At 32.2% G+C, this 23,881-nt stretch overlaps 2 protein-coding genes across 4 annotated transcripts; one reads left to right on the forward strand and one right to left on the reverse strand.

The window, feature by feature from the left end:
- Window positions 1-1,442: 1,442 nt before the first annotated feature.
- On the forward strand, window positions 1,443-6,980 carry LOC111397962 (protein HESO1-like). Of its 3 annotated transcripts, none has more exons than XM_023024939.1 (9): window positions 1,443-1,579; window positions 2,378-2,584; window positions 3,740-3,904; window positions 4,691-4,866; window positions 4,947-5,042; window positions 5,564-5,633; window positions 5,786-5,916; window positions 6,007-6,176; window positions 6,265-6,980. In XM_023024939.1, exons 2-8 carry the CDS (start codon window positions 2,446-2,448, stop codon window positions 6,145-6,147), a joined length of 918 nt encoding a protein of 305 aa, XP_022880707.1. In that variant the 5' UTR covers window positions 1,443-1,579; window positions 2,378-2,445; the 3' UTR covers window positions 6,148-6,176; window positions 6,265-6,980. The 3 variants fall into 3 exon arrangements, with proteins under 3 accessions (XP_022880707.1, XP_022880694.1, XP_022880700.1); XM_023024926.1 differs by having other exon boundaries at window positions 6,066-6,176; XM_023024932.1 differs by lacking the exon at window positions 1,443-1,579 and having other exon boundaries at window positions 2,415-2,601; window positions 6,066-6,176.
- Window positions 6,981-8,389: 1,409 nt separating this feature from the next.
- On the reverse strand, window positions 8,390-12,686 carry LOC111397980 (BTB/POZ and MATH domain-containing protein 3-like). Its single transcript, XM_023024946.1, has 4 exons — window positions 12,100-12,686; window positions 11,016-11,364; window positions 10,048-10,318; window positions 8,390-8,796 (listed from the first exon to the last, which is right to left on the reverse strand). Exons 1-4 carry the CDS (start codon window positions 12,492-12,494, stop codon window positions 8,579-8,581), a joined length of 1,233 nt encoding a protein of 410 aa, XP_022880714.1. The 5' UTR covers window positions 12,495-12,686; the 3' UTR covers window positions 8,390-8,578.
- Between the last annotated feature and the right edge of the window lie 11,195 nt (window positions 12,687-23,881).

The raw sequence follows: 23,881 nt of genomic DNA on the forward strand, positions 1-23,881 counted from the left end.
AATGTTAGAAATGGTTTTCATATCTAACTATATAACTGAATCGAAATCGAACCAATTGATTTTGGTTCAGCCCGATTTGATTCTTTACATTAAACATTTATAACAACAAAGAATGAAACTACTTGTTACATTAAAAATAGAAAGAAAAAAAAAATAGAGTTCAAATCACTTCTTTTTCTTGTAATATAATGATATAAAAATTAATTAAATAAGACAACAAACATAATTACACTCCAATGCTCAATATCTATTAATAAGGGCATAAAAAAGATAAATTATTAAACACAATATAAATCGTAAAATCTGGATAAAAAATTAATTCTCAAGAAGATTCATACTATATAATATTTTAAAGAGTGCATGTAGTTTTCATAATCGATTATCTTCAATAATTTTCAAGGAAAATATCTTGATTATGATGATTGAATGTTTTGAAAATAACGAGAAATTTTAGTTGTTATGAAAGATTGAATTAAAAATATGTTTTTTCCTATTGAGGTTGCGATAAAGCTATACTTTTCTGTAGAGTATTAGAAAAATTATTTTAGATTTATATGTTGACTACTCATTTGGTTTTGCCGAAAAAGAAATAGAAAAAATTGTATGGAAAGTGAAAATTTGGTGCGAGATTTTAAAGTCTAGTGTTTAAATATTTTGTGCATATTTTTGCAATACATCAGCAAAAAAAGAAATTAGGAAGAAACGAATTAACTATTGTTCTTAAGGCAGTACTAAGAATTGAATTGAAACCGTCGATTCTTGATACATAATCCGTTCAATAAAGAAATCAGAGCCGAACCAACCAGTTTAATCCGATTCTTGAAAAATATGCCCACCCCCTAATCGCAAGTTATTTACAAGCAATCAGTCCACTATAGTCACATCCCCTGATAAGAACACAAACAGTAAGACTTTAGCTTTTCATCCACCAATCAAACCTTAAGCACTCCACTGAGTATACATTAAAAATTATCATAGTTATTTATATTTATAAATATCAGATTTTAATTAGGAGTAAAGTCTAAAATAAAATAAAAGGTCCAAAAACATTTTAATGAAGATACATATTGGTTGATAAATTTAAAGTGATATATTTTATTAAATTTAGCCCTTGTTTAAGTTTCGTTTTTTTAAAAATTCATTTTTTTAAAACTCATTTTCAATCGTACATTCTTCAATAAAATAATTTTATACTTAAATTTAAATTTTTTTTTATTTTTTAACTACACATCCTTAAAAAACTAACTCCTCAAAAATACATTTTCTCTTCAAAACGGGGCTCAAACACGAGTTTAGGAAATTAAAAATGTAATATAATTTTTATTTTTCAGAATAATGGATAGATATTAAAAATAATGTGGAGGGGACCCCCCCTGATTTACGTGTTGCCTATTTATTCGTCACTGCCACTTTTTGAATCTCAACAACAAATCACCATTTTATATACACTACTTAAGGAGAGGGGGGGAGAGAGAGAGAGAGGGAGAGAGGGTTCTTTGCCTTTAAGCAAACCTTAATACTCTAAGCAGTTACCCGTGGACGACTCAATAATCTGACAATCAAAGACCTATATTAGAGGGTCAGTATATCGAACATTTCGTCTTCTTCTATGATGATTGCTACCGTATGTTATGGATGTTTTTAACGAGCAGTTTCTTGTTCTACTTGTGTATGAAGTTTTGAAATTCTGTTCTCTTTACTACCGATTAAGGTCTGAGTTTGATTTTATGTGAAATGGTAACATACACTGAATTATAGGAGGCGATTAGTAACTGATTATATCTGCTTAGCAATGATTTGTTGTCTAAATTTATTCCCATTATGTGGGTTTAATATGAGAGGGTCTGTTTAATTTACTAAATAGGGTTTATAATTTGTTTACTGCTGGAGATGATTTGAAGACAGAGGAAATGCAATTAAGATTCTACTGTGTGAATTTGAGATAGCTTTTGATTTACTTTTTGCTAATGTTGCCTGATCTTTGGTTATAAAAAAAGGAAAAAAAAAAGATTTGTGTAAGGAGTTAATGGAATTGGATTCTGGTTGAAAAAAATTGTCATTGAATGAATTCACTACTTTGATTTTTACTGAAAATTGTTTTCTGGATGGCTGTAGTGAAGTTCTTAAATTTTATCTTGTTTTCTCTTTCATATTATAAATAAATACAATCTATTTATACAATCTCTTTCATATCACCAGCGAGCACATTGAGTAATTGGCTCTTTAACTTGTTTTGGTTCTTCTTTAAGTTCTTGCTTGCTTCATAGGTTTCATCCTATTCATTCTCTGTAACATTCACCATTTGAGAAGAGCATAACACTTTTTCTATGCCGCCTTTACTTGTTACCATTCTCATGTCATTTCCTTGTATACGCAGGGGATTTTTCTTTCATCCGAAAGTGTGAGATGTCATCTGTTGTCAGGTAGCATTATCTAGCATTCAAAATGAATGGATTTAATTTGTTGGAGATTACCCTCAGGGATATCCTTGATGTGATCAATCCCTTGAGAGAGGATTGGAATGTAAGGTTTCATATCATTCGTGAACTTCGAGCTGTTGTTGAATCCATAGAAAGTCTGAGAGGTATATGATACTTCAAAGTATGTCATTTCTTTCTCTCTGTTACTTCATTTCTGGACATCTTGGTCTAGCTTCCATAATTCTTGCAAAAACTTTCTCATAGTGTGGTACTGAAAGGAAGTGAAATAAGTTAAAGGCTTTTTGAGACCTCAATTGGGGAAAAATTGGTTAAGTCTCCAGGAGCCTAGTCCACTGCGAGGAAGAATTTGATCTTTTATGCTATGAAGTTGTAAAAGCAAATCCACTTGTCTGGGATGTCAAATTACATAGCTGTGTTTAGCAAATTTAAAAACTTTGCCATGCATGTTTCTATGTAAGTGGAAACTGTTTTGTTGATTAATGGTAAGTATTTAAAAATTGTAATGGTTACTTCTTTTGTCTCCAATTGAATGGCCTGTTATTTTTATAGTTCAATCGTGCAGCTTGTGAAGGATATATTTCATATGGATTTTTACTTGACGGTTTAATCCCAAAAACCTTCTAGATGGTTACAATTGATTTAAATAGTGTTTTTTAGGAAAGTTGCCCTCAAGCAAATATAGTGACATGGGAATCAGAAGAAGGTGCATGCAAATTACCAACAATTTGTTTTGTCAGCTAACCTATACAATCTGTCTAAAGATAGTTGACTATTGAGCTCAACATACCCAATCCTCTTCCATGCAAGTTAATGCTTTCATTCTAATGTACATGTTTCTCCTTTTCCTGTTCTATAAATCCTATGGAAAGGAAATCTCTCTTCTCGAACTTCTTCCTTCATCTATCCAATATAGTTAAATTCTGGAAATCCATGATTTACTGATGCTAGAGATGGTTCTTTTTTTTATTGTTGTTACTATCAGTATGATCATTTTATATCTGAAGATCCTAAACTGATCTCTAATTGTGGAAACTTGTAAGAATTCATAATGGATATCATTTTAAAATTAGAGATAATATGTGGGGGTTGAACCAGTAATTTTTCTCGAAGTAATATTTATTTTTGTTGCCATCATGTTCTGCTCTCTGCTCTCTAGCGGTCGATTGAAATTCTTTTCATGTTAAATAGAAATCTCCATGATTTCTTAATTTCAATAACAAAGAAAACTATATGCTCATAGTTTAAGGATTTTTGGTTAACATTTATTTATGAGTGTAAGGCTCTGACGGTGAAAACAGGTGCAACTGTGGAACCATTTGGATCTTTTGCATCTAATCTCTTCACAAGATGGGGAGATTTGGATATATCGATAGAGTTGCCTAATGGTTCATATATTTCGTCCCCTGGGAAAAAGCACAAGCAAAGTTTACTGGGAGATGTGCTAAAAGCTTTGAGAAGTAAAGGTAATTTGCTATTAATATATAATACCTCACTCTCTGTCCCTAAGCTGCATCTGCTTTTACTTCTTCTTTTTCTTTTTAATTTTCAATTTTGTTTTCGTTTTGCCTTTTGTTTCTTAAATGCTTCATTTATTCATAAATTAGATACATATTTTTCTTTGCATTTTACCTTTGTAATTTTCTTAACATCAAATCTTGCTTTCATCTTTGGAACTTGGAAGCCACTCCTCGCTACCTGAATTATGAAAATTGGGCTGTTCATCTTCACGTGATAATGTTATAATGTGGCTTTTCTGTAGATGCAGCTGTTGCATCTTCATGTGATAATGTGAAACAAGAAAGAAAATAGTTGCATCATACACATTTCTGTAAAAGAGACAAAGGTTTAAAAGAAAAGATTTCTGAAGTGATGGCTCAATGCTACCATTTACTCATGTGAACAATTAGTTTTGACTGACCATAAAATCTGAGATAGATGAGATGCTCAATGTGCCCAAAAGTAGAATATTTCTATACTGGTCTCAAAGCTGCTCATGACTCATGAGAACAATTAATTTTGATAGAGAATAAAATCTATGATAGATGAGATGCTCAATGTTTCTCCCACCAAACATATATTATGCTTTAAATATGTAACATTAGACTGAAATTAATCAAGAAAATCGGAGCCGAAGAAGATTTGTCTGTTTGGCGGGGTAAACTTAAAATTGGCAGAAAAGGCGTGTATGTGTTCAACATAAGGCCAATATAAAACTTCCTGATTGAATTTTGTCTCAATTCATTTTGCAGGTGGATGGCATAAGCTGCAATTCATTTCCAACGCTAGGGTTCCCATTTTGAAATTTGAGGGCAGAGAAAACATCTCTTGTGACATCTCAATAAACAATTTAGGTGGTCAAATGAAATCAAAACTTCTATTCTGGATCAATGAAATTGATGGACGCTTCCGTGATCTGGTTTTACTGGCAAGTTTACGTAAGATAGGAAAGATATTACTTGTTGGAGAGATATGCTGTAATATGATCATATGAATCTCTACTTGCAGGTGAAGGAATGGGCCAAAGCTCATAATATTAATGATCCAAAATCTGGAACTTTGAACTCATATACTCTTACCTTGCTTGTGGTGTTCCATCTTCAGGTACGGTTGCGTGCCATTCTTTAACCTGTAAATGATATTAGGGAGTTCTCTTTTGGGACTTCGGGTACCCCCACCCCCCAAAAAAAATAAATAAATAAAAAAATTATTAGATAAGGAAAAATAAACTCCGAGAACAGACAAGTAAAACCTAAGGGGTAAAAAGGAAAAAAATTCTTGTTGGCATAAAGTAGTATGATCGCTCAATTCTTAAACTCATTTTCAATGACATTCAAATATACATGCATGCACTTTACCAAAATTACGTGGTAAGGTTTAAATTATAAATAGATAAAAATGAGTGGTGGATAAGTGAGTAGTATTTATGGGTCCCTCGAAATGTGTGGACAAAAAGTGAATTGAGTGTTTATAAACATGAGCCAAACATAGGCTTAGTACTTTTGCCATGATATATATATTTCCCTTATGATTTGTACGTCAGGGTCATATGTATCTCTTAATACATTCATTAATTCCCAGCTTTCTAGTTTAATTCTTATCTGGTTTCTCCTGATATCTTGCAGACTTTAGAACCGGCAATTTTACCTCCTCTTAGAGAAATATATCCAGGAAATATGATTGATGACCTCACAGGTACTCTTATCTTGATTTTTAAAAAAGCATTTGCAGAAGCAGTTTATTATTTGGCATGCATTATACATAATTAAGCATGTATTTTGGCATAATAAATTTCATAGTAGATCAATGTTACATTTACACCCACGAACTTCGTCTCTCTTGGAAAGGTGTGAGAGCTGTTGCAGAGAAGCGTATTGAAGAGACATGTGCAGTACACATAAACAGAATTAAATCTGATAAATTGAGGATAATCAACAGAAGCTCTTTGTCTGAGCTCTTCATTTCCTTCCTTGCCAAGGTAACAACTTTGGTACTTCATTTCCCAAGGCAACATCTTCACTAATGTGGCGCAATTGACTGTTGTATTACCTTGAATATATTACAATAGTTGGGCAAGGTAGTTATTTCAGCAACATTGACGGGCACTTTACCTCTTTGCACCTTCAGTTTTTTGAAACTTGTTCAAGGGCTTCTGTGCAAGGCGTTAGCCCATATGCCGGACAGTGGGAAGACATTAACAGCAACATGAGATGGTTACCCAGAACTTATGCACTTTTTGTAATCTCTCTCTCTCTCTCAAACACAGTGGAGATACAAAACTACATATATGTGTTTCCGTATTAGTGACGTTGCTAATGCCTGTTAGGTTGAGGATCCCTTTGAGCAGCCGGTGAATACAGCTAGGACTGTTGGCAGTAACCAGTTGATGAAGATATCGGAAGCAGCTCGAGCAACTCACCAATTACTTGTCTCATCCAACCATAGTCGAACTTCTCTCATTATGAATCTCGTCAGGCCACAAATATCACATTTTGTGACTAGAACGCCTGTTCGACACCAAGCAACTGCACAATCTATGCCAAGAACACCTTCTAATAATTATATCAGAAAAGGAGTCGGGACTCACCAAAATGCTTCGAGAAAGCAGATTCCTGGGCAACTTCAACAGCAGTTTCAAAACAGGAGGGTTGATAACGGTCGAAATGGGACAATAATGAATGGTCAGCTCCAAAACACAAGGGTTGATAACAGTCGAAATGGGACAATGAGTGAACAGGATAAGGCGTCCCCTAGTCAAAGACATGTATGGAGGCCAGCACGTGAAAGATAAAATAGATCAAATTTGTTCTGCTTGCTCAGATATAATACCATGTGCTTGGGGCCAAGACTTATTTGGTGATGGCTTCTTATTTTGAGTCTTGTTTCTGTGTTTTAAAGAAATTAGTGACACTATATGCACTTTTTTGGAAGTTTCATTGCTTTTCTTATTTCTTGTTTTTGGGTAGTTTTAATGTATTCCGTTACTCTGATATTGATAATTAATTGTGTGTTTAAGCTGTGGCCCAATGGGTTTTAACATAATTCGAAAATTAGCCCTCGTTTGATTCCCATTAAATTCTATTATATTACATTCCATTTTTTTCTTATTTTCAACCACACAATATTTCATAAAATAATATTATACGTAAATCGAAAATTTTTCTTTCCTTTTCAATTACTCATTTTTCAAAAAAAATATTATTCTACCCATTTTCATTTCTATAAAATGGGGCCAAACGGGGGCTTATTGACAAGATGACGTATTATTTTAAAATGTTATTCTGTTAGTGGCATTGCTTGGAGAGGAAGTACGTATATTCTATTGTACGGCCGAATAAAAATTGATGTTAATTACTATAAGTTTAAGACACACGGCAAGGGATATGAAATAGTAAGGCACTCAGTACATGTTTGGTGTTACTTAAAAAGTTGATAAAAACTCAAAACCATGCTATGTGCGCTATTTGTTGACAATTAAGTTGGCAAAATTTATACCATTCATTTAAAAAAATGTTTTTAAATTAAGTGAACAAATCTTTGTCAACATATTGATTGTTACCAAAAGTCGTCAACAATCATTGTACAAATAGTTTTATTCAAAACTTAGATCATAGTCAAGAATTAATTTAATCCATTCATTTAATGAAATCACAACTTTTATTAAATCATGATAAACAATTAATTTTAACTATACATATAGCATTTGTTTGAGCTACATTATTTTCATAAGAATGCATTTTTGAATAGTGTATTGATGAAAAATATGTGGTTAAAAAACAATGAAAAGTTTTGAATTTGCGTGTAATATTATTTTATTGAAAAATGTGTATTAGAAATAATGTCAAATCACTATTTAAAAATATATATTTTTTAAAAAAATATGAGTCAAACATGACGTTACACGTTTAATCATTTTTTTTATTCAAATCTATTAAAAATTCTGATTTTCAGTTACACCATATTGGAGCTAAATTGAGTGTGATTTTTTTTTTTTTTTTTTAATTTAGTATTATTTTTCCCGTACATACAACAAGACTCAATTCAAATATTTCATGTAATAGAATTCACAAAAGAAAAAACGATCCCAAACTGCAGACACATAAGCATGTTTGAAAAGTATTTATAAATTGTTTTAAATTATAAATAGATAGAAATGAGTAATACGTAAGTGAATGACACTAGTGAATCCCTCAATATATATGTGAATTAAAGTTATTTAAATATTTATAAACATGAAAAATCAAAATCCATTTAACATTGAATCACCATTCAAATTTAAAAATCAAAAGAAATAATAGGAAAAAATCTTCATTCACTTTTCAATAAGAACCAAAATGTCACATACAGAAATTATTTGTTTGAAATGATTTCATTTACACCTAAAACATAATACATACGTACAACACAGTAGAATGAAACCATCAAATATCACAGCTCACCAGAGAGTCAGGGACAGGGCAAGATCACGCTCATATTATAAATAAAATTTCAAATCTTATGCAAGCATTAGAATTTCATTTCATAGTGAGTAAAGAACCATGAAGATAAACTAATATAAAAACTGTATGGAAAACTAGAATTCAATGGTACATTTTCGGTCATATTTCACTGCATTTATGCAATGCCATGCAATCACAACACTATAACCGCCTACGCAGACGCCTGCCGTTAGGATTTAAAGATTCGACCACACCACCATCAGCCGCCAGATCTAACCCAAAGATACTGCTGCCAATTCTTTTCTTATTCGGCATAAGCTTTGAATTCTCATCCACTGATGCAACTGTTTCCAGGAGCTCAGATAACAGTGAGGGGCAGCTCTGTTCCAAGTGTTTGAATCCTTCTGAATGCATCACCACTACAGCAACATCAACGGATTAGCAAATAGATAAATCAAATGGAAGATCCTACTGACAATAGTTTTCAGTTCAACAAAAAGGAAACCATCAATCTGGAGAAATCCATTCATGGTACTGTTCATCAGTGAATATACCATATTATTCTTGAATGCTAGTTGCCAACCAAAAAAGAAAAGGTTTTCCACGCTATTGCAAACAGTCACACGTCAATATTTTTGTCAAGCAAACTGGTTTTAACTTATACCCAGTAAAACTGGCTTTTTAATATTAATAAAACACTGCCAAACAGTTCAGCCATGCTTCATCAAATTCCTTCTATTAGGAAGATGAATACGGTAGGCAGTACAAACTTTTAGAAAGGTACTGCTGCTGCTGTTTTAGTTGAGGGCTCGTTAAAATTAAATAATAATGGAATACAACATTGCCTACCTCCTCGACTTTTGTCCTCTACAAAAAAAGCCTAATACTCTAATGGCAATTGCGAATGCAGAAAAGATTTTGTTGAAGACAATATTTAAATGACATATATGTGGCCATACCTAAGAGCTCAAGCTTTTAGATCAACTAGTTCAACATAATATACAAGCAAGCAAAGGATTCAAGTCTCACCACCACCCATTTAAATGAATTGTGCATGTTAACAGCCTAAATGTGAAGTGAGTGGGCATGTTGAACTCCACCTATGCAGTACCCATTTAAACTAACTGTGCATGTACTGACAGGAAAAAAGGAACCCCACCTACATGTGAGGGGTGTGTTGAAGACAATATTTAAATAATATAAATGTGGTTCTATCCAACGGCTTAAGCTTTAGATCAACCGGTTCAACAAATCTTACAGACTAAACTGAATTATAAAATAATATTTCCCCAGCCTTCCTACTACTTTGTCTTCCCTGCTAACCACCACGACATTCCCCAAAGAAAAAAGAAAAAGGAATAAGATAGAAGAAGAAAACTTGATCAAACCGACTTCATTGTTCACTCTCCTCTCCAGTACTAAATTAACCATTCACAATTATTTAAATACACCCATTGACAAGAAAAATCGCGATGTTTTTTTATACAATAGTTATTAGTTCTTCAACATTTTTCAGATCTTGAGAACTAGAGAATCATAATTCATAAACATCCCCCTTGGTGACCACATGCATTCAATAGGAACAAGATTATACCTGCAGATAACAGACAAGAACTATAAATAAAATAACTTGAAACATTGCACCCCTCAGATCTATGGACTTCACGTACCTCCCAAGTTTGTTGCTGCAAATTTCAGACATACAACCTTGAGCTGTGGACAGTGATGCTGTTCTGCCAGGGAAAGAGTGGTCGCCACTGTATCAGCACTAACCTCTTCACACAATTTTGCTTCACATAACTGTTTCAACCTTTCTAAACAAAATCGTTCAGAAGCAACCAATAAATGCTGCAACATGATTGCAGAAGTACACGTAGACGTTGAGCCAGTAGTTTCTTGTAAATCGACAAGTTTGTCAGTGTAGATAAAATGGAGCATTGCCTGCAGAACGATTTAAGCCTACATAAATCAACTGGGCCAAATATGATAAAAGTGGAACAAGCAGGGCTGTTTCTGCCATTTCTTAGTGATTAATCAAGCTTAAGATAGAACCAAGTCTGATGTTGCTAAAAAATGTGTAAAATTACTTGGTAAATAAAAAAAGAAAGCAAAAGAATTAAAAGAGATAAAGAACTATCTTTCGGTCATTAACGCATTCTGATGAATATAAAGAACTTTCAAGTTTCCCACCAGCCTACTACCTGTTGGACAACCACATCTCCGTCTAACCTTTTAATAACCACTGCACAGACCCTAATAACGAGCTATTCAAGGTCCCTCTACTTAACACAATATTGAACACTTATTCCCTACTGTAACAGCAAAAATATGTGAAGAAGAGCTGCTTTAAATAAGGTCATTCTATAACATAAAAAGAATTTGTTAAAAAACCTAAAGATGCTCATTAACTTTCACAAATGCCAGCAGAATTCAGTCTCCTAGAGTCACCTCATTTTGACACAGTGCACCAATTGTAACAATTGTGCCATGCAGAGGGATAATTCTGACACAGAATAGCAAAAACCTTCTATGGACCGATGGGAATTTCATTTGAACTCTTGAATGAGAATGCACATCCTGATTATCAATTTAACGAACAACAGTGTTCAATATCAAGGAAGAAAAATAGAAATATCACCTTGAAGATACAAGATTCAATATCCTCGAGCTCTACTTTATCAGTATTAGGATTTCCAACAAGCCCAAAAAATTGGGCTCTAAACACGGGAGATCGAGTAGCAAGTATCAACTTATGAGCTTTAAATGTCTCTTCCCCAACCTGGAAAACTATATCGCATCCAAGTTCAGAATCAAGCAGGTACTTGAAATTTTCACCTATGTCTGATGGCGGGACAGGAACACTATACAATTTGGGTCCCTCAATACGAGTTCTTACAACTCCCACAGTGCAACTCATAGCAAGACAATCGTCCTTTAAAAAATCAGAAGTTTCTAAAGTAGTCCTTCTGAAAAATCTTTTGTAACCCCTGAAAAACAAGCAACAGATAAACATTGGGGCAGCAGAATGAAGGTTCTCACACTATATGTTGCAAAAGTAAATTTAAATATATCAAATGTATTATATTAGGATATCAGCCGGGGTCTTCCTTCTACTCATCACTATTCTTCCATACTCTCAGTTCACTCCTTATATTTGAGAAAGAAAAAGAATCTGCTGGAAACTACAAAATCAAATCCTAGTCCAATGTTACAACACTTTTAGCTCAATCAACCTACACCAAATTGAAACCCCGAAACCAAATCCCATTCCAATAATACAAAACTTTTAGCTCCATCAAACCGTACAAAGTTGAAAATTTAAGCAACAATTTTTGGTTGCAACTACCTTTTACTTATAGTTAAAGAATGATCAGCTGATATAAATAAGCTAGGCACAAGAAAAAAATTGTTTTGCCGTTTAAGATTAGTTTTATCAAAATCTACTTTACTTACTAAAATTAACTTGCTAGTAGAAGTAGTAGTCCCTTTTTCGGATTTAATTTAATTCCCCAAGTCAATAAGACGTGCAAATATTATTGATAATTAATGAGACAAAAATTATTGGACGAAAAATATTTGCATAATCAATTGACAATTTTACGTAATTTAGTTCATTTCCAAAAACCCCAAAACCCAAATTCAGGAAATTACTCACACTTCAGAATTACAAATATCAAAGACACAAATAAAATCAGCAATCAGCAAACCCTCGAGATACGTACCACATGCTTCCCCTATATTTAAGAGTGTAAGGCCCACTCTCGAGGGCCCTATCAAAATGGCTATGCACCTTGTGCTTCCCTTTCCCACTCTTGTCCAATAGCGTCAATTCAAATAGCGCCCTCACATCAGTACCCTCACTAGCAAGCGCAATAAAGACCGATACATACATGGAAGAATCATCGGGGTTCTTCCCATCTGGGTAGAAGTAAATTGCCCATTCGTAGCCACCTACGCTGAAGGTGTCAGATTGAATGTATTTCCCTGGCCCCATGCCCTTAGCCAAGGAGTAGCCGCGGATGGTGAAGTGGTGGGATCCATTAACTGTTTCGTTCACGGATTTCGATGATGAGATGTCGAGGGAATTGGGTCCCGGATCGCTGGAGTTCACGATCATTTCATTGGGAGGGAAAACACAAAGGCAGAGTGAATTTGGAATCTGTGAAGTGGAAAAGAGTGAAAAATATTTTACACTATGGATTTATAGGGAAAATTTGTTGAGTGGAATTTTGGGGTTGGTGTTTGGGATTTACAGGGAGAAGGGAAGGAAAAATGGAGGGGATGATGAGTAATGATTGGTTAAACGGATGTGACTATTGTGGATGGATTATGAATATTAACGTTAAAAAACTGTATTTCGGATCCATGTTGGAATTTAAAAATAGTTAAGGTAATTAATTACTTATTAATCATTAAAAATATTCCCTCCTCTTATGAAGAAAGACATGGTTTGTTTTTTCGTTTATCCCAAATTATAAATCATTCTCCTTGTGTCTAGTAGATTTCTTAATTTTTTAATATATCCTCTACCCGATATGTCTTATTATCAATAAATATGAATTGCCCATATTTAAATGAATAATTCTAAACGAACATAGCCGACGACTTAAAGGATGACATAGCATTCACATAAAATGTGTGGGCCCTGAGGTGAATAAAAAAATGCCGACCCCATGTGTGAGGGTTATGTCAACTTTAATGTCATCCTCTATGTTCATCTAGTAAGGCTCTATTTAAATTAGGGAAAATTGCAACAACGGTTCCAAACCTTTTCAATATTTGCAGACTTTATCCTAATATTCATTTTGTGCCAACGAAGGTCCCAAACCTTTTATAAATATGCAGCCGAAGTCCAGATGGATGGAATCCATCCATTTCACCATTAGTTGACCAAAGAACTGACTTTGACTCCAATTTTGACCATATTAGTAAGGGCAAAATAGTAACTTGCATATTATCCCATTAATTAAATAAGTTAAATAGATAAACCATAATTTTTTTTTAAAAAGAAGAAGAAATAAAAAAAATGGGGGCATCTTCTTCTTCTTCCCCCTACCTCACCCCACCCTATCCCGAACCACCGTCCCGGAAATGAACCTGTTATCCAAACCACCGACGACTCCCGCATGACTTTACCACCAACCCACTTCCGACATTATTCCTCACCTGAATCCCGAATCTCGACTCCACCAACCCACTTTCAGCTTTACCACCAACCCTAAACTCGCTTTCGACATTATAACACAAAAACACCAGATCTGCCAAATTTTATACTATTTTAATAACAACCGATTCTCAAGACTTGAAGCCCAACAAGAACCTATTGTTCAAATTTATCAAAACCCAACCCAAAATGAAGATCTATGAGTTAATCTCTCACCATGCACGACAGAAGATTTGGATTAAAAGGGAAAAAATCAGAATAAATAAAAGGAAAAATTGGACAAGAATTGGGCTTTTGGGTGGGATGGAGGTGGAGGTGGAAGCGAGAGTGGGGGTGTGGTATTGAGTTGGAGAAAGAAGGTTGGAGTGGGGGATGGTGGTGGCCGGTGGATGGCAGATGGCACCACTGACGATGGCGTGTTGCAATTTGGATTGTTGGGGGGGGGGGGGGGGAAGATGATGCCCACATTTTCTTTCTTTCATTTTTTTTATGGTTTATCTATTTAACTTATTTAATTAATGGGATAATATGCAAGTTACTATTTTGCCCTTATTAATATGGTCAAAATTGGAGTCAAAGTCAGTTCTTTGGTCAACTAACGGTGAAATTGATGGATTCCATCCATCTGGATTTCGGCTACATATTCATGAAAGGTTTGGGACCTTCGCTGGCACAAAATGAAGGTTATGATAAAGTTTGCAATTATTGAAAAGGTTTGGGACTGCTGCTACAATTTTCCCTTTAAATTATTATTCAATATAGGGATATATTTTTTTAAAAATATAATAGAAATTATACTTTAATTATATTAATTACCTTTTTTTAATTGTGCGAAAATAAAAACAAACATATCTTTATAGGAAGAAAGTAATAAATATTTAAGATTTAAGTTTGATATAGATCGTGTATTTATGCACCTGGTTGACAATCATTATTTGTCAAAAAAAAAAAAAGATTTAAATAGTAACTTTTAGGAGAATTTACGATTAAAAGTGAAAAAAAAATTGAATTTACGTGTAAAATATTTTATTATGTAAATGTGTTATTGAAAATGAGTATGTTAAAAACTAGAACAGAAAACTAATTGTACAAACATGGTTGTGTCAACCTTGGTTGACAACAAAAAGAGCAATAAAACTAGTTGTACAAACATGGGTGTGTCAACCTTGGTTGACAACCCATGTATTGTCAAAATTCGAACATTTGATATAAAAATAATTTTTAAAATGGATGAATGTAATACTATAAACTAGAATGTTGTCAATCAATGTTTGTACATATAGTATGACTCAAAAATTAGTTGAAAATAATGATTTTCTAATAGTGACTGTATATAAACTCTACACGCATCCATTGTTGCCTCAAAGTTCTGAAAAATTAAAGGGTAATTAGCACAAAACGTTTTTACGTTACAATGTGATTGTGCAAAACGTCACTACATTTCATTTTTTGGTACTTTTATCCTTACATTCACCGTTTATTGCGAAAATCATCATTTTCATCAATTTTCACGTGTAAAATGACAAATACACCCCCTATTTAAATAAAACAACAAAAAGAAAATAAAATAAAAGTTAAAGAATAAATTGAAATCGTACTCCCAAACTTTTCATTATTATTATGCAAAACATCCATACCTTTTATTTTTTGACATTTTCACCATTATTTCATATTTCATTGCGAAAATCATTATTTTCATTCATTTTCTAAATTAAAAGTACTATATTTTCAAATTTTTTAAAAAAAGTACAAATAAATTTCAATTAAATAATTAAAAAAGAAATTGATTTTTATTTTTTTAATTGTTTATTTAAAGTTTATTTGTCTTTTTAAAAAAACATTTGGGAGTATGGTTACAATTTGTTCTTTATTTTTATTTATTTAAAGAGAAGGATATATTTGTTATTTTCATAGCTTTTAATAGAGAAAATTGATGAAAATAATGATTTTTGCAATGAAATATAAAAAAAGGGTTAAAATGTCAAATAATGAAAGGTATGAACATTTTGCATAATAATAATGAAAGGTATGAACATTTGTACTAATTACCATTTTAATAATTTATTTGGACCCATTTGCACTTTTTAAAAAAGCTTGGTAGTATGATTACAATTTTTTCTTTTCTTTTATATTGTTTTATTTAAATAGGGGGTATATCTGTCATTTTACACAAGAAAATTGATGAAAATAATGATTTTCGCGATAAAAGGTGAAGGTAAAAGTAAATGTGCCAAAAAATGAAATGTATGGACGTTTTACACAATAACATTGAAAAGTAATGACGTTTTATGCTAATTATCCAAAATTAAAATCATAAGTTGAGGACCAATAAGACAATTTTTTCATTTATGGAAACACAACAACACATCAATAGAACAATTAAGTCCATACTTGATTTAATTAAAAATTGATAAAAATTTAAATCAAATTCAATAATTAATTTTAATTACATCATTCAGGGACTCACAATTTTATTAACTTTTCAATATTATATTTCATTAATTTTTATCAAAATCAACTAGAATCAGATTTTTTTTAGCAAAAGCAAACAAAATGTTAAATTTTTGAAAAATAGTAAACCAGTGTTTGGACTTCATTTTAATGAGATTTTTAGAAAAATGTATTTTGAAATAGTAGGATCCATTTGATTTGTCTTTCAATTTTTAGTTTTCTATTTTGAGTATTCGTTATAAGATTGCTAAAAATTCGTTTGGTTTGTCATTTTAAAAAATTATTTCGCAAAATAGAAAATTACAAAACATGGTTGATTTGAAAATTTCAAAAACTATTTTATGACATTTATTTCGTGATATTTGATTATTCCACAAAAATAAAACAATTTTATGTTAATAACTTATCAAATAATATATACATATTAAAGTTAGTGAATATTACAAATTTTTTTTCACTACAAAATAAAAATAAATAATAAACTAAATTTAAAATATAGGAAATAAAAACAAAAACTAATGATGTAGACTAAGAATATTTTTATCTTGTATATTTATATCTTTCATGTAAATAATCATTATGATCTTGAACTATTTTTGTTCATATTTCACAATTTCATTTTTTCTATAATTTTTTATATTTTATATTTTTAGAGTTTAATTTTTTTAGAATTTTAGAATTAATTTTTTTAATATTTTATTTTTCAGAATTTATCCCTTTTATTTTTTGATTTTATTTTTCTTGAATTTTTTTAAAAATTTTTAAATTTTATTTGCTAGAATTTATATTTTTAAATTTTTATTTAAATAAAATTATATTTAAACGCTTATTTTTCATATTTTGATTATTTTTAGAATTTTCACTTAAAACATTTAAAATATAAAAAATGAGTTTTGAGTTTCATGTTATAAGCTTATCCTTATTTATTTTTCAGATATACTAGACAAAACACATTTGTATTGTTTTGCAAAACTAAAAACGACTTAAAAACAACAAATCACGACCTGGATGTAGGCACATTTTCAGGCACACGAAGGCAGCACGGTATGTAGGCCATGTTCGGGACGACGCGGATCCTCCAAAAAGCACTCATAATTTTTTGGAGAATGTGTGATTAAAAAAATTATTTTTACGTGTAATATAATTTTATTGAAGAATATGTATTTGAAAAAAAAAAGTGTATTAAAATTAAAAAATGGAACCCAAACATGGATTTAATGTATGAGATTTAAGTTTGATATTGGTCGTGTATTTAACATAAACCAACACTTCTAGCACCCAAGTTTATAGTTTAGGACTCGTTTGATTGCATGGTACATGGAATAGTACTTATTTAATAATGTTTTTCTACATTTTTACTACTCTTATTGCCTTGTTGCTTTCTAGAGATCAGGTTTATATTCCCTCATTCCTTGTATTCCCACTTTTTTGATGATATAAATATGGTTAGGGAATTCTTAACTCTCATTGATTTTCCTTGATGAAGCCTAAAAACTCACTAAAGATATGTGAATGTTTTTGTAAAGAAAAAAAAAACTACTTGCACCCATCGTTGTTCACAAAGCTCCCAAATTCAAACGGGTGACCAATGATGCTATGGAATAGAAAATTAAAGATGACGTAGTTCAAAAAGGTTAAAACTCAATTTGTTACTAAAATCGTAAGTTGGGGAAAAATAGGGCAATTTTCCCTTTGTCTGAACACAACAACATGCCCTTAGGGTTGGCAACGGGCGGGCCCGCCCTGCTCGTTTAAGGTAGGACGGGGCGGGGTTCTTGCACCGTTTACGTATCTATTTTTTTATTTTTTTTGATAATTCATTTTGTTGTCTTCATTAATTCAAATGAGATAATAATATAATTATTATTATTTTAATTAATTTATGGAAAAATTTCATAAGTAAGAATTTAAGTATCACACATTTTAAAATCAAGAAAACAAGTTTCAAATTTCAAAAATTCGATTTTTATTAAAATTTATTTATGATTTAATTTATTAATTAAATATATTTAAATCACGGATCTATAAGATTTGGTCACAAATTAGTGATTTAGTTAGTCACTTAATATTTTTTGGTTACAAATCAAAAATTTTATGTTACAAATTATTTTACGATCATAATTCAAAAGTTTTATGAGTCACAGTTTGTTCATCGATCATAAATCAAAAAATTTATGGGTCACGATTTATTTATTGGTCACAAATCACAAATATTATAAATCAAAACTTATTATAAGTCACAAATTATCAAATTTTTGTTCACAGATTAACAATTTCTTAGATCACAATTTATATCTTTTATTGGTCACAGTCAATCAAATAATTTGTGACCACCTTCTCACTATTGCCTCCAGTAGCACCACCACCACTAGCTCCCACAGTTGGCCACGAACCCTCAAATAATTGGTCACAAACACTTTCATACTACATCGCCACCACAATAGCAATTCGTAACCACCACACCGCCACCGTTAACACTACCACCACCATTGCCATCGTAGCGCCGCACCACAACTACCAAATACTATCATGACGCCGCACCATTGCCTCCAACACTATCTCTTGCACCACCGTAACCATCACAACCACCAACTACATCAACATCGCCCTCTACTCAACCGCCACCATTTGCAAAAACACCAACCACCACTAGAAAACTTAAACTAAACAGATTGAATGAAAAAAAAAAATCAAAAGCTGCAACACCATCGAGGGTGGTACCACCACTGCGACAGCACCTCGACTGCACCACTTGGTCGATTTCAATAGAGCCTCCACCAATCCATCTAAAATCAAAACCACCACCACCACATTCACCCTAGATCCACACCAAATCGTCGATTGTAGCCATCGTATCATCTTCTCTACAGTCGTGAATCAATTTCTTCGAGTCGCTGTCGCCACCAGACCACCACCTGCTACGGTTCATGGTGATGCAGTGTCGGCTGAATCGAGGTACCGTCACACGCTATGACACATTGTCACGAACCACTGGAACATTAGATAGAAGGTATGTAGGTATTGAGAGAAGGGGGAAGAGGGGAGAAGAAAAGATAGAAGATGAAAGAGACGAAGACCGCCGGAGATGAGATATAGAGAGAGAAAATGAAATGGGATGAATGAAAATGAATTTAGGGTCTGTTAGGATAAATATTCATATTAATTTTATAATATAATTATTAATATTTAAAATATATTAATTAATTAATAAAATATCATATTTTTGAAATACTGAACTTCACCTATGATTTATGAAATTAGATCTCTGAATCTATTAGTTTGTGAAATTTTCACTTGATTTATTTATTTTTAAAAGTTAAATTATTCGAATATATTTGGTAAATTAAGGTTTTATTATTTATCATATTCCTCGAATAATTTTATTTGCCATCTTCTATTAAAATTAATGAAATTTCGTAAAATTTTTCATTTAATATATTGAATTCTTAAAAAACAAAATTAAACGGGGCTGGTCGGCTTGGGGTTTGGCTTCATTTACCCGTACTTGCATCGGGGCGAAATTCTCCACCCCTGTACCCTACCCGATTACTCGATTAAGAGGGTCCCTGTTCGGAGCTGATCTCGTGAGTATCGGACTTTTCGGATTTTTTTGCCATTCCTAAGTGCCCTTTACTTAAAAAGGTTAACTCCTTGTTAAACTAGAAATTGAAAATCCAAGTAATTTTCACCCCTCAAATCCTCCGTATGTAATACAAAACACCCTCAAATTCTTAAAGATTTTTTCATCATTGCCTTCTCTTATTCCTCTTGTTTTATATGCTTCTTTAATTCTTTGTTTCCGTACATTTTGCCTTTTGAATGGGTGGTTGTTTTGTGGTTAGTAGCAATGGTGGTGATCCTACCAAGTACCTTAGAAAATGAACATGGCATGTGGTGATGACATTAATGGCTGCATATAGGATTGCTTTTTACGACATTGGTATGTTAGGTACAAATTTTTGCCTTCTAAGTCATGGGATGAGAGAGATATTCTTTGTCCCATTCAAGCATGCAATTGTGAAGGTATGAAATTAGATTTATCCTATCGAGACACACAGACAACCACCAAATTTCTCATGGGATTAATTAAATTCGTTGATCCCGTAAATTGGTCCCTTCACGTGGTCAATCGAGAGCTACTCTACGTGTTCTTCTCTATGTGCAACAACAAATAGTCAGACATATATGCTCGTTCCCAGTGGTGGTGGCAGCGGATACATACACTCTGAAGATCAAGTCAATTAACGATGGTGACAATTTTCGCGAAATACACAACCTTAAAGGGGAGGAGAAAATATATATACTCTGTGGTGAAATAACATTCACCTTCTTCTTAGCCAAGTCTTTGGGTATTTATAGGCACAAGATGCTGTCTGATACAAGACACGTCGACTCATTCGACGATGGGAAGCGTATGCTTATAAGTGTCCATCAGTTGTTTCCTATGTGGACGAATAATTAATTCTTCTGACTAGGGATTAACATTTGACAGAAATGTCACATTCATCATTCCTAAAGATATGGACATGAATCTGGCCAAAAGATTCGTTCATAAAACTAGCAGCGAAGAGGTGCTTCTCCGTTGCGTATCGCCTCGATTGAACATACTTCGGAGAGTGACGCCTCGATAAATGTAAACGCCTTGGACCCTGTCACTTCGAAATATCAACGCCTCGGTCAATGTTGTACCGGATGCCTTGCCTCCTCATGCACCTTGAATGGCGTCTGCCCCCAGACGTGCCGGGTGCTCTATACGGAGACGTAACAAAATCTTTTGCTACAATAAGGGAATAAATTTTGACGATGGATCTTTTGCCTAAGGTCCACAAGTCGCATTCTCTTGTGCATGGACATGAACGACAACGGTATATATCTACGGGAAACAGTACATGTCAACTGTGGTTTTAGGTTTTTCACCATATGTAAACCTTAAAAATTAGGCATTGTACTATTTACACTTCAAATCAAAAGTAGGATGATTTAAAAAGTATATTATGACGTTATGTTCGGTTCACATTACTATGATAAAAAGGACAAGAAAAACTAGGGATTTCTAGCTTATGTATTTAGGGGAAGGTTTAATTATCGTTGAATCAATTTTTCACGCGTTCAAATTTAACTTAAACTTTTGAACATTAATGTTGCAAAGATTTGTGAATATTATGAAACAATAATTGCAAACAAATGAACTTTAGAGAACATAAATTTATGAATATTGATATACAATAAGTATGTACCATTGAATCTTAGAGATAGATCGTACATCTATTAGATAGATTCAAATTCATAATAAATAATAAAGTATAATAAGATTCTTCAATTCACAATATCGTACGTTATGAAATCATCAAAAAAGAGGGGAGGAGTGGGGGAGGCGGTGTAGCATAAACCCTTTCTTTAGTTTCTATTTCCTGAAATTCAATTTTTTTCAAACTCATTTCAACTAGGTATTTTGTGAGATCCACAACTTTTTAACAACATATTTCATCAATTTTATCAAAATCTACTTTAAAAAAATATCTGATTTTTATCAAAACCAAAAATGGAAAATTAAATTTCATCAGAAAATTTTGGTAAATTTCTCTTTGCTGAATCTTTTAATGACACTCTCACTATAACAACGAGTTTTACACGTGTACGATTGAACATACCCACCCAAACAAGATTTTCTTACATTAAAAGTGTACAAATTTTGTCCTTTTATGGGCTCAATTTTAATGAAAATTTGGTGGAAAATGTATTTTAGGATAGTATTTTTTTTAAAGAATATGTGGTTAGAAATTAAATAAAAATTCTCAATTTACGTGTAATATTATTTTATACAAGAATGAGTGGTTGAAAATACATTATTTTTTTAAAAGAGTTTATTTGAAAATATTATACTGAACTATTGAGCACTCATACAATAATTTCAATCATAAAAGCTCTTTTTATGCCAATTCCTAGAAAAGGATAGCTCTTAACCACAAATTATTTTTCAACATTTCCTTCTTTATTTCTATTTTTGTCACACAATCAATATAACTAATAAGGACCATTAAATTGGCTTCCAACTAGTTTATGGTGATAGATTTTAAATTCAGATTTTCAGATTTGAAAGGAACTAATAATTCAATTTTAATCCTTTCATAAATTTATCCACGTTGAATCAAAGAGAACAAAATGAAAGCGGAAACGTACCTTGATCCATAATTGTAATTGATTTTGAAAGGGTTACAATCTTCCAATTGATTCGTGATTTTCCTTTTGAATTCTTGAAAAACTCTATATTGATGGGGATGCAGAGCTTATGAGAAAATCACGTCAATTGGGGACCATGACCCCATGATAAATAACTGCTAGGCAGTTATCATCTTTTATTTGTTTTAAATTGGCCCCTCATCAATTTAAAACAACTACCTGACCTCTACACTTTAATCCCATAATAATTGATATCCATTAGTCCAAAATTAAATTCATTGGATCACTTTAATGGACTAAAACTATAAGATAGCAACGCACACTTTAATCATATACATGTGTGGCCCCAATAATTACATTTTTTTTTCCAGCATATGGTCCTCCAAGCCATGGCATTTTCTTGATTGTCAGCCATCACTTTTCATATTTTACCAGCATTTTCGTCTTTTTAGCAACTCAATCCTTGATGTTGTTGCTGCTGTTATTATTATTTGTCAATTTGAAATTTTGCATTGAGCTAAATAAATAAAATATTTGACTTCAATTATTAGTTGATCGAAGACTAAGGAAAAACGTATAAAAGAATTAATAAATGTTTCATTAATAATGAGAACTATCATAGCATTAGAATATACATTATACTTCTTTATACCATTGAACGAGAGATAAATATGCAATGTTGTCTTGAAAGTCGGTCAAAAGATTTTTGATGGATTTTCGACATCAACCTGCCCTTTTACTATTTCAATCTAAATTTTTTTGATGACATAATTTATTGAACTTTGTCATATGCGGAAATCGCAATATTTGAAAAACGACTTCTAAAAAAGAGTATATGCGTTTCTTCAACCTTGGAATCAAAACATCTAAAACAAAAATTGCTTCTCTTTGAACTAAAATCGCTTATGTACTTTATAGAAGTAGCATTTTTGTTTGAAACAAAACAATCTTTTTAGCAGAAACTGCTAAACCATTTTTCTTGATAACATGTATGAATGTATGAATATGCTTGAAGTGTTGTTCAATAGATTTTGAAAAAATGAGAACATCGTCAATGTAAACAATAATGAAATCTGAAAATGAATTGAAAATATCATTCATAATTTTTTGAAATTCAGAAGGGGCATTTTTTAGACCAAAAGATTCGTACTGTCCAAAGGGAACATTAAATGCAGTTTTGTATCTATCTTCTTCTTTTATTTGAACTTGCCAAAATCCTGACTTCATGTCAAATTTTGAGAAGATGATAGCTTTTGAAAGGCGATTCAGAAGATCTTTCTTCTGAGGAATTGGATAACGAATCCATTGAAGAGCAGAATTGAGTGGTTTGTAATTGATAACTAGGCGTGAAACACCTCGTTCAATTTCAGCAGAATTGTTAACATAAAATGCAGAACAACTCCATGGAGATTTACTTGGACGAATTAAATTCTTTTCAAGTAGATCAATATATATATATAAGTCCATATTAGGAAGGTATGCTAATTAGGAATTCCTATAATTATGTCAATCCCTACAATTAAGCCTATACATAATCTTACAGATTTATTGTAATGTCCTCTAATACTCTCCTTAAGTTGGAGCATAGATATTAATCCTGCCTAGCTTATTACAAATATAATCAACTGAATCCCATTTATAGCCTTTTTGAAAATGTCTCTTAGTTGTTCTCCAATTCTCACATATCTTGTGGAGATAAAATTCTGGTG

The sequence above is a fragment of the Olea europaea genome, chromosome 1 (assembly GCF_002742605.1).
Source record: "Olea europaea var. sylvestris chromosome 1, O_europaea_v1, whole genome shotgun sequence".
Taxonomy (NCBI): domain Eukaryota; kingdom Viridiplantae; phylum Streptophyta; class Magnoliopsida; order Lamiales; family Oleaceae; genus Olea; species Olea europaea.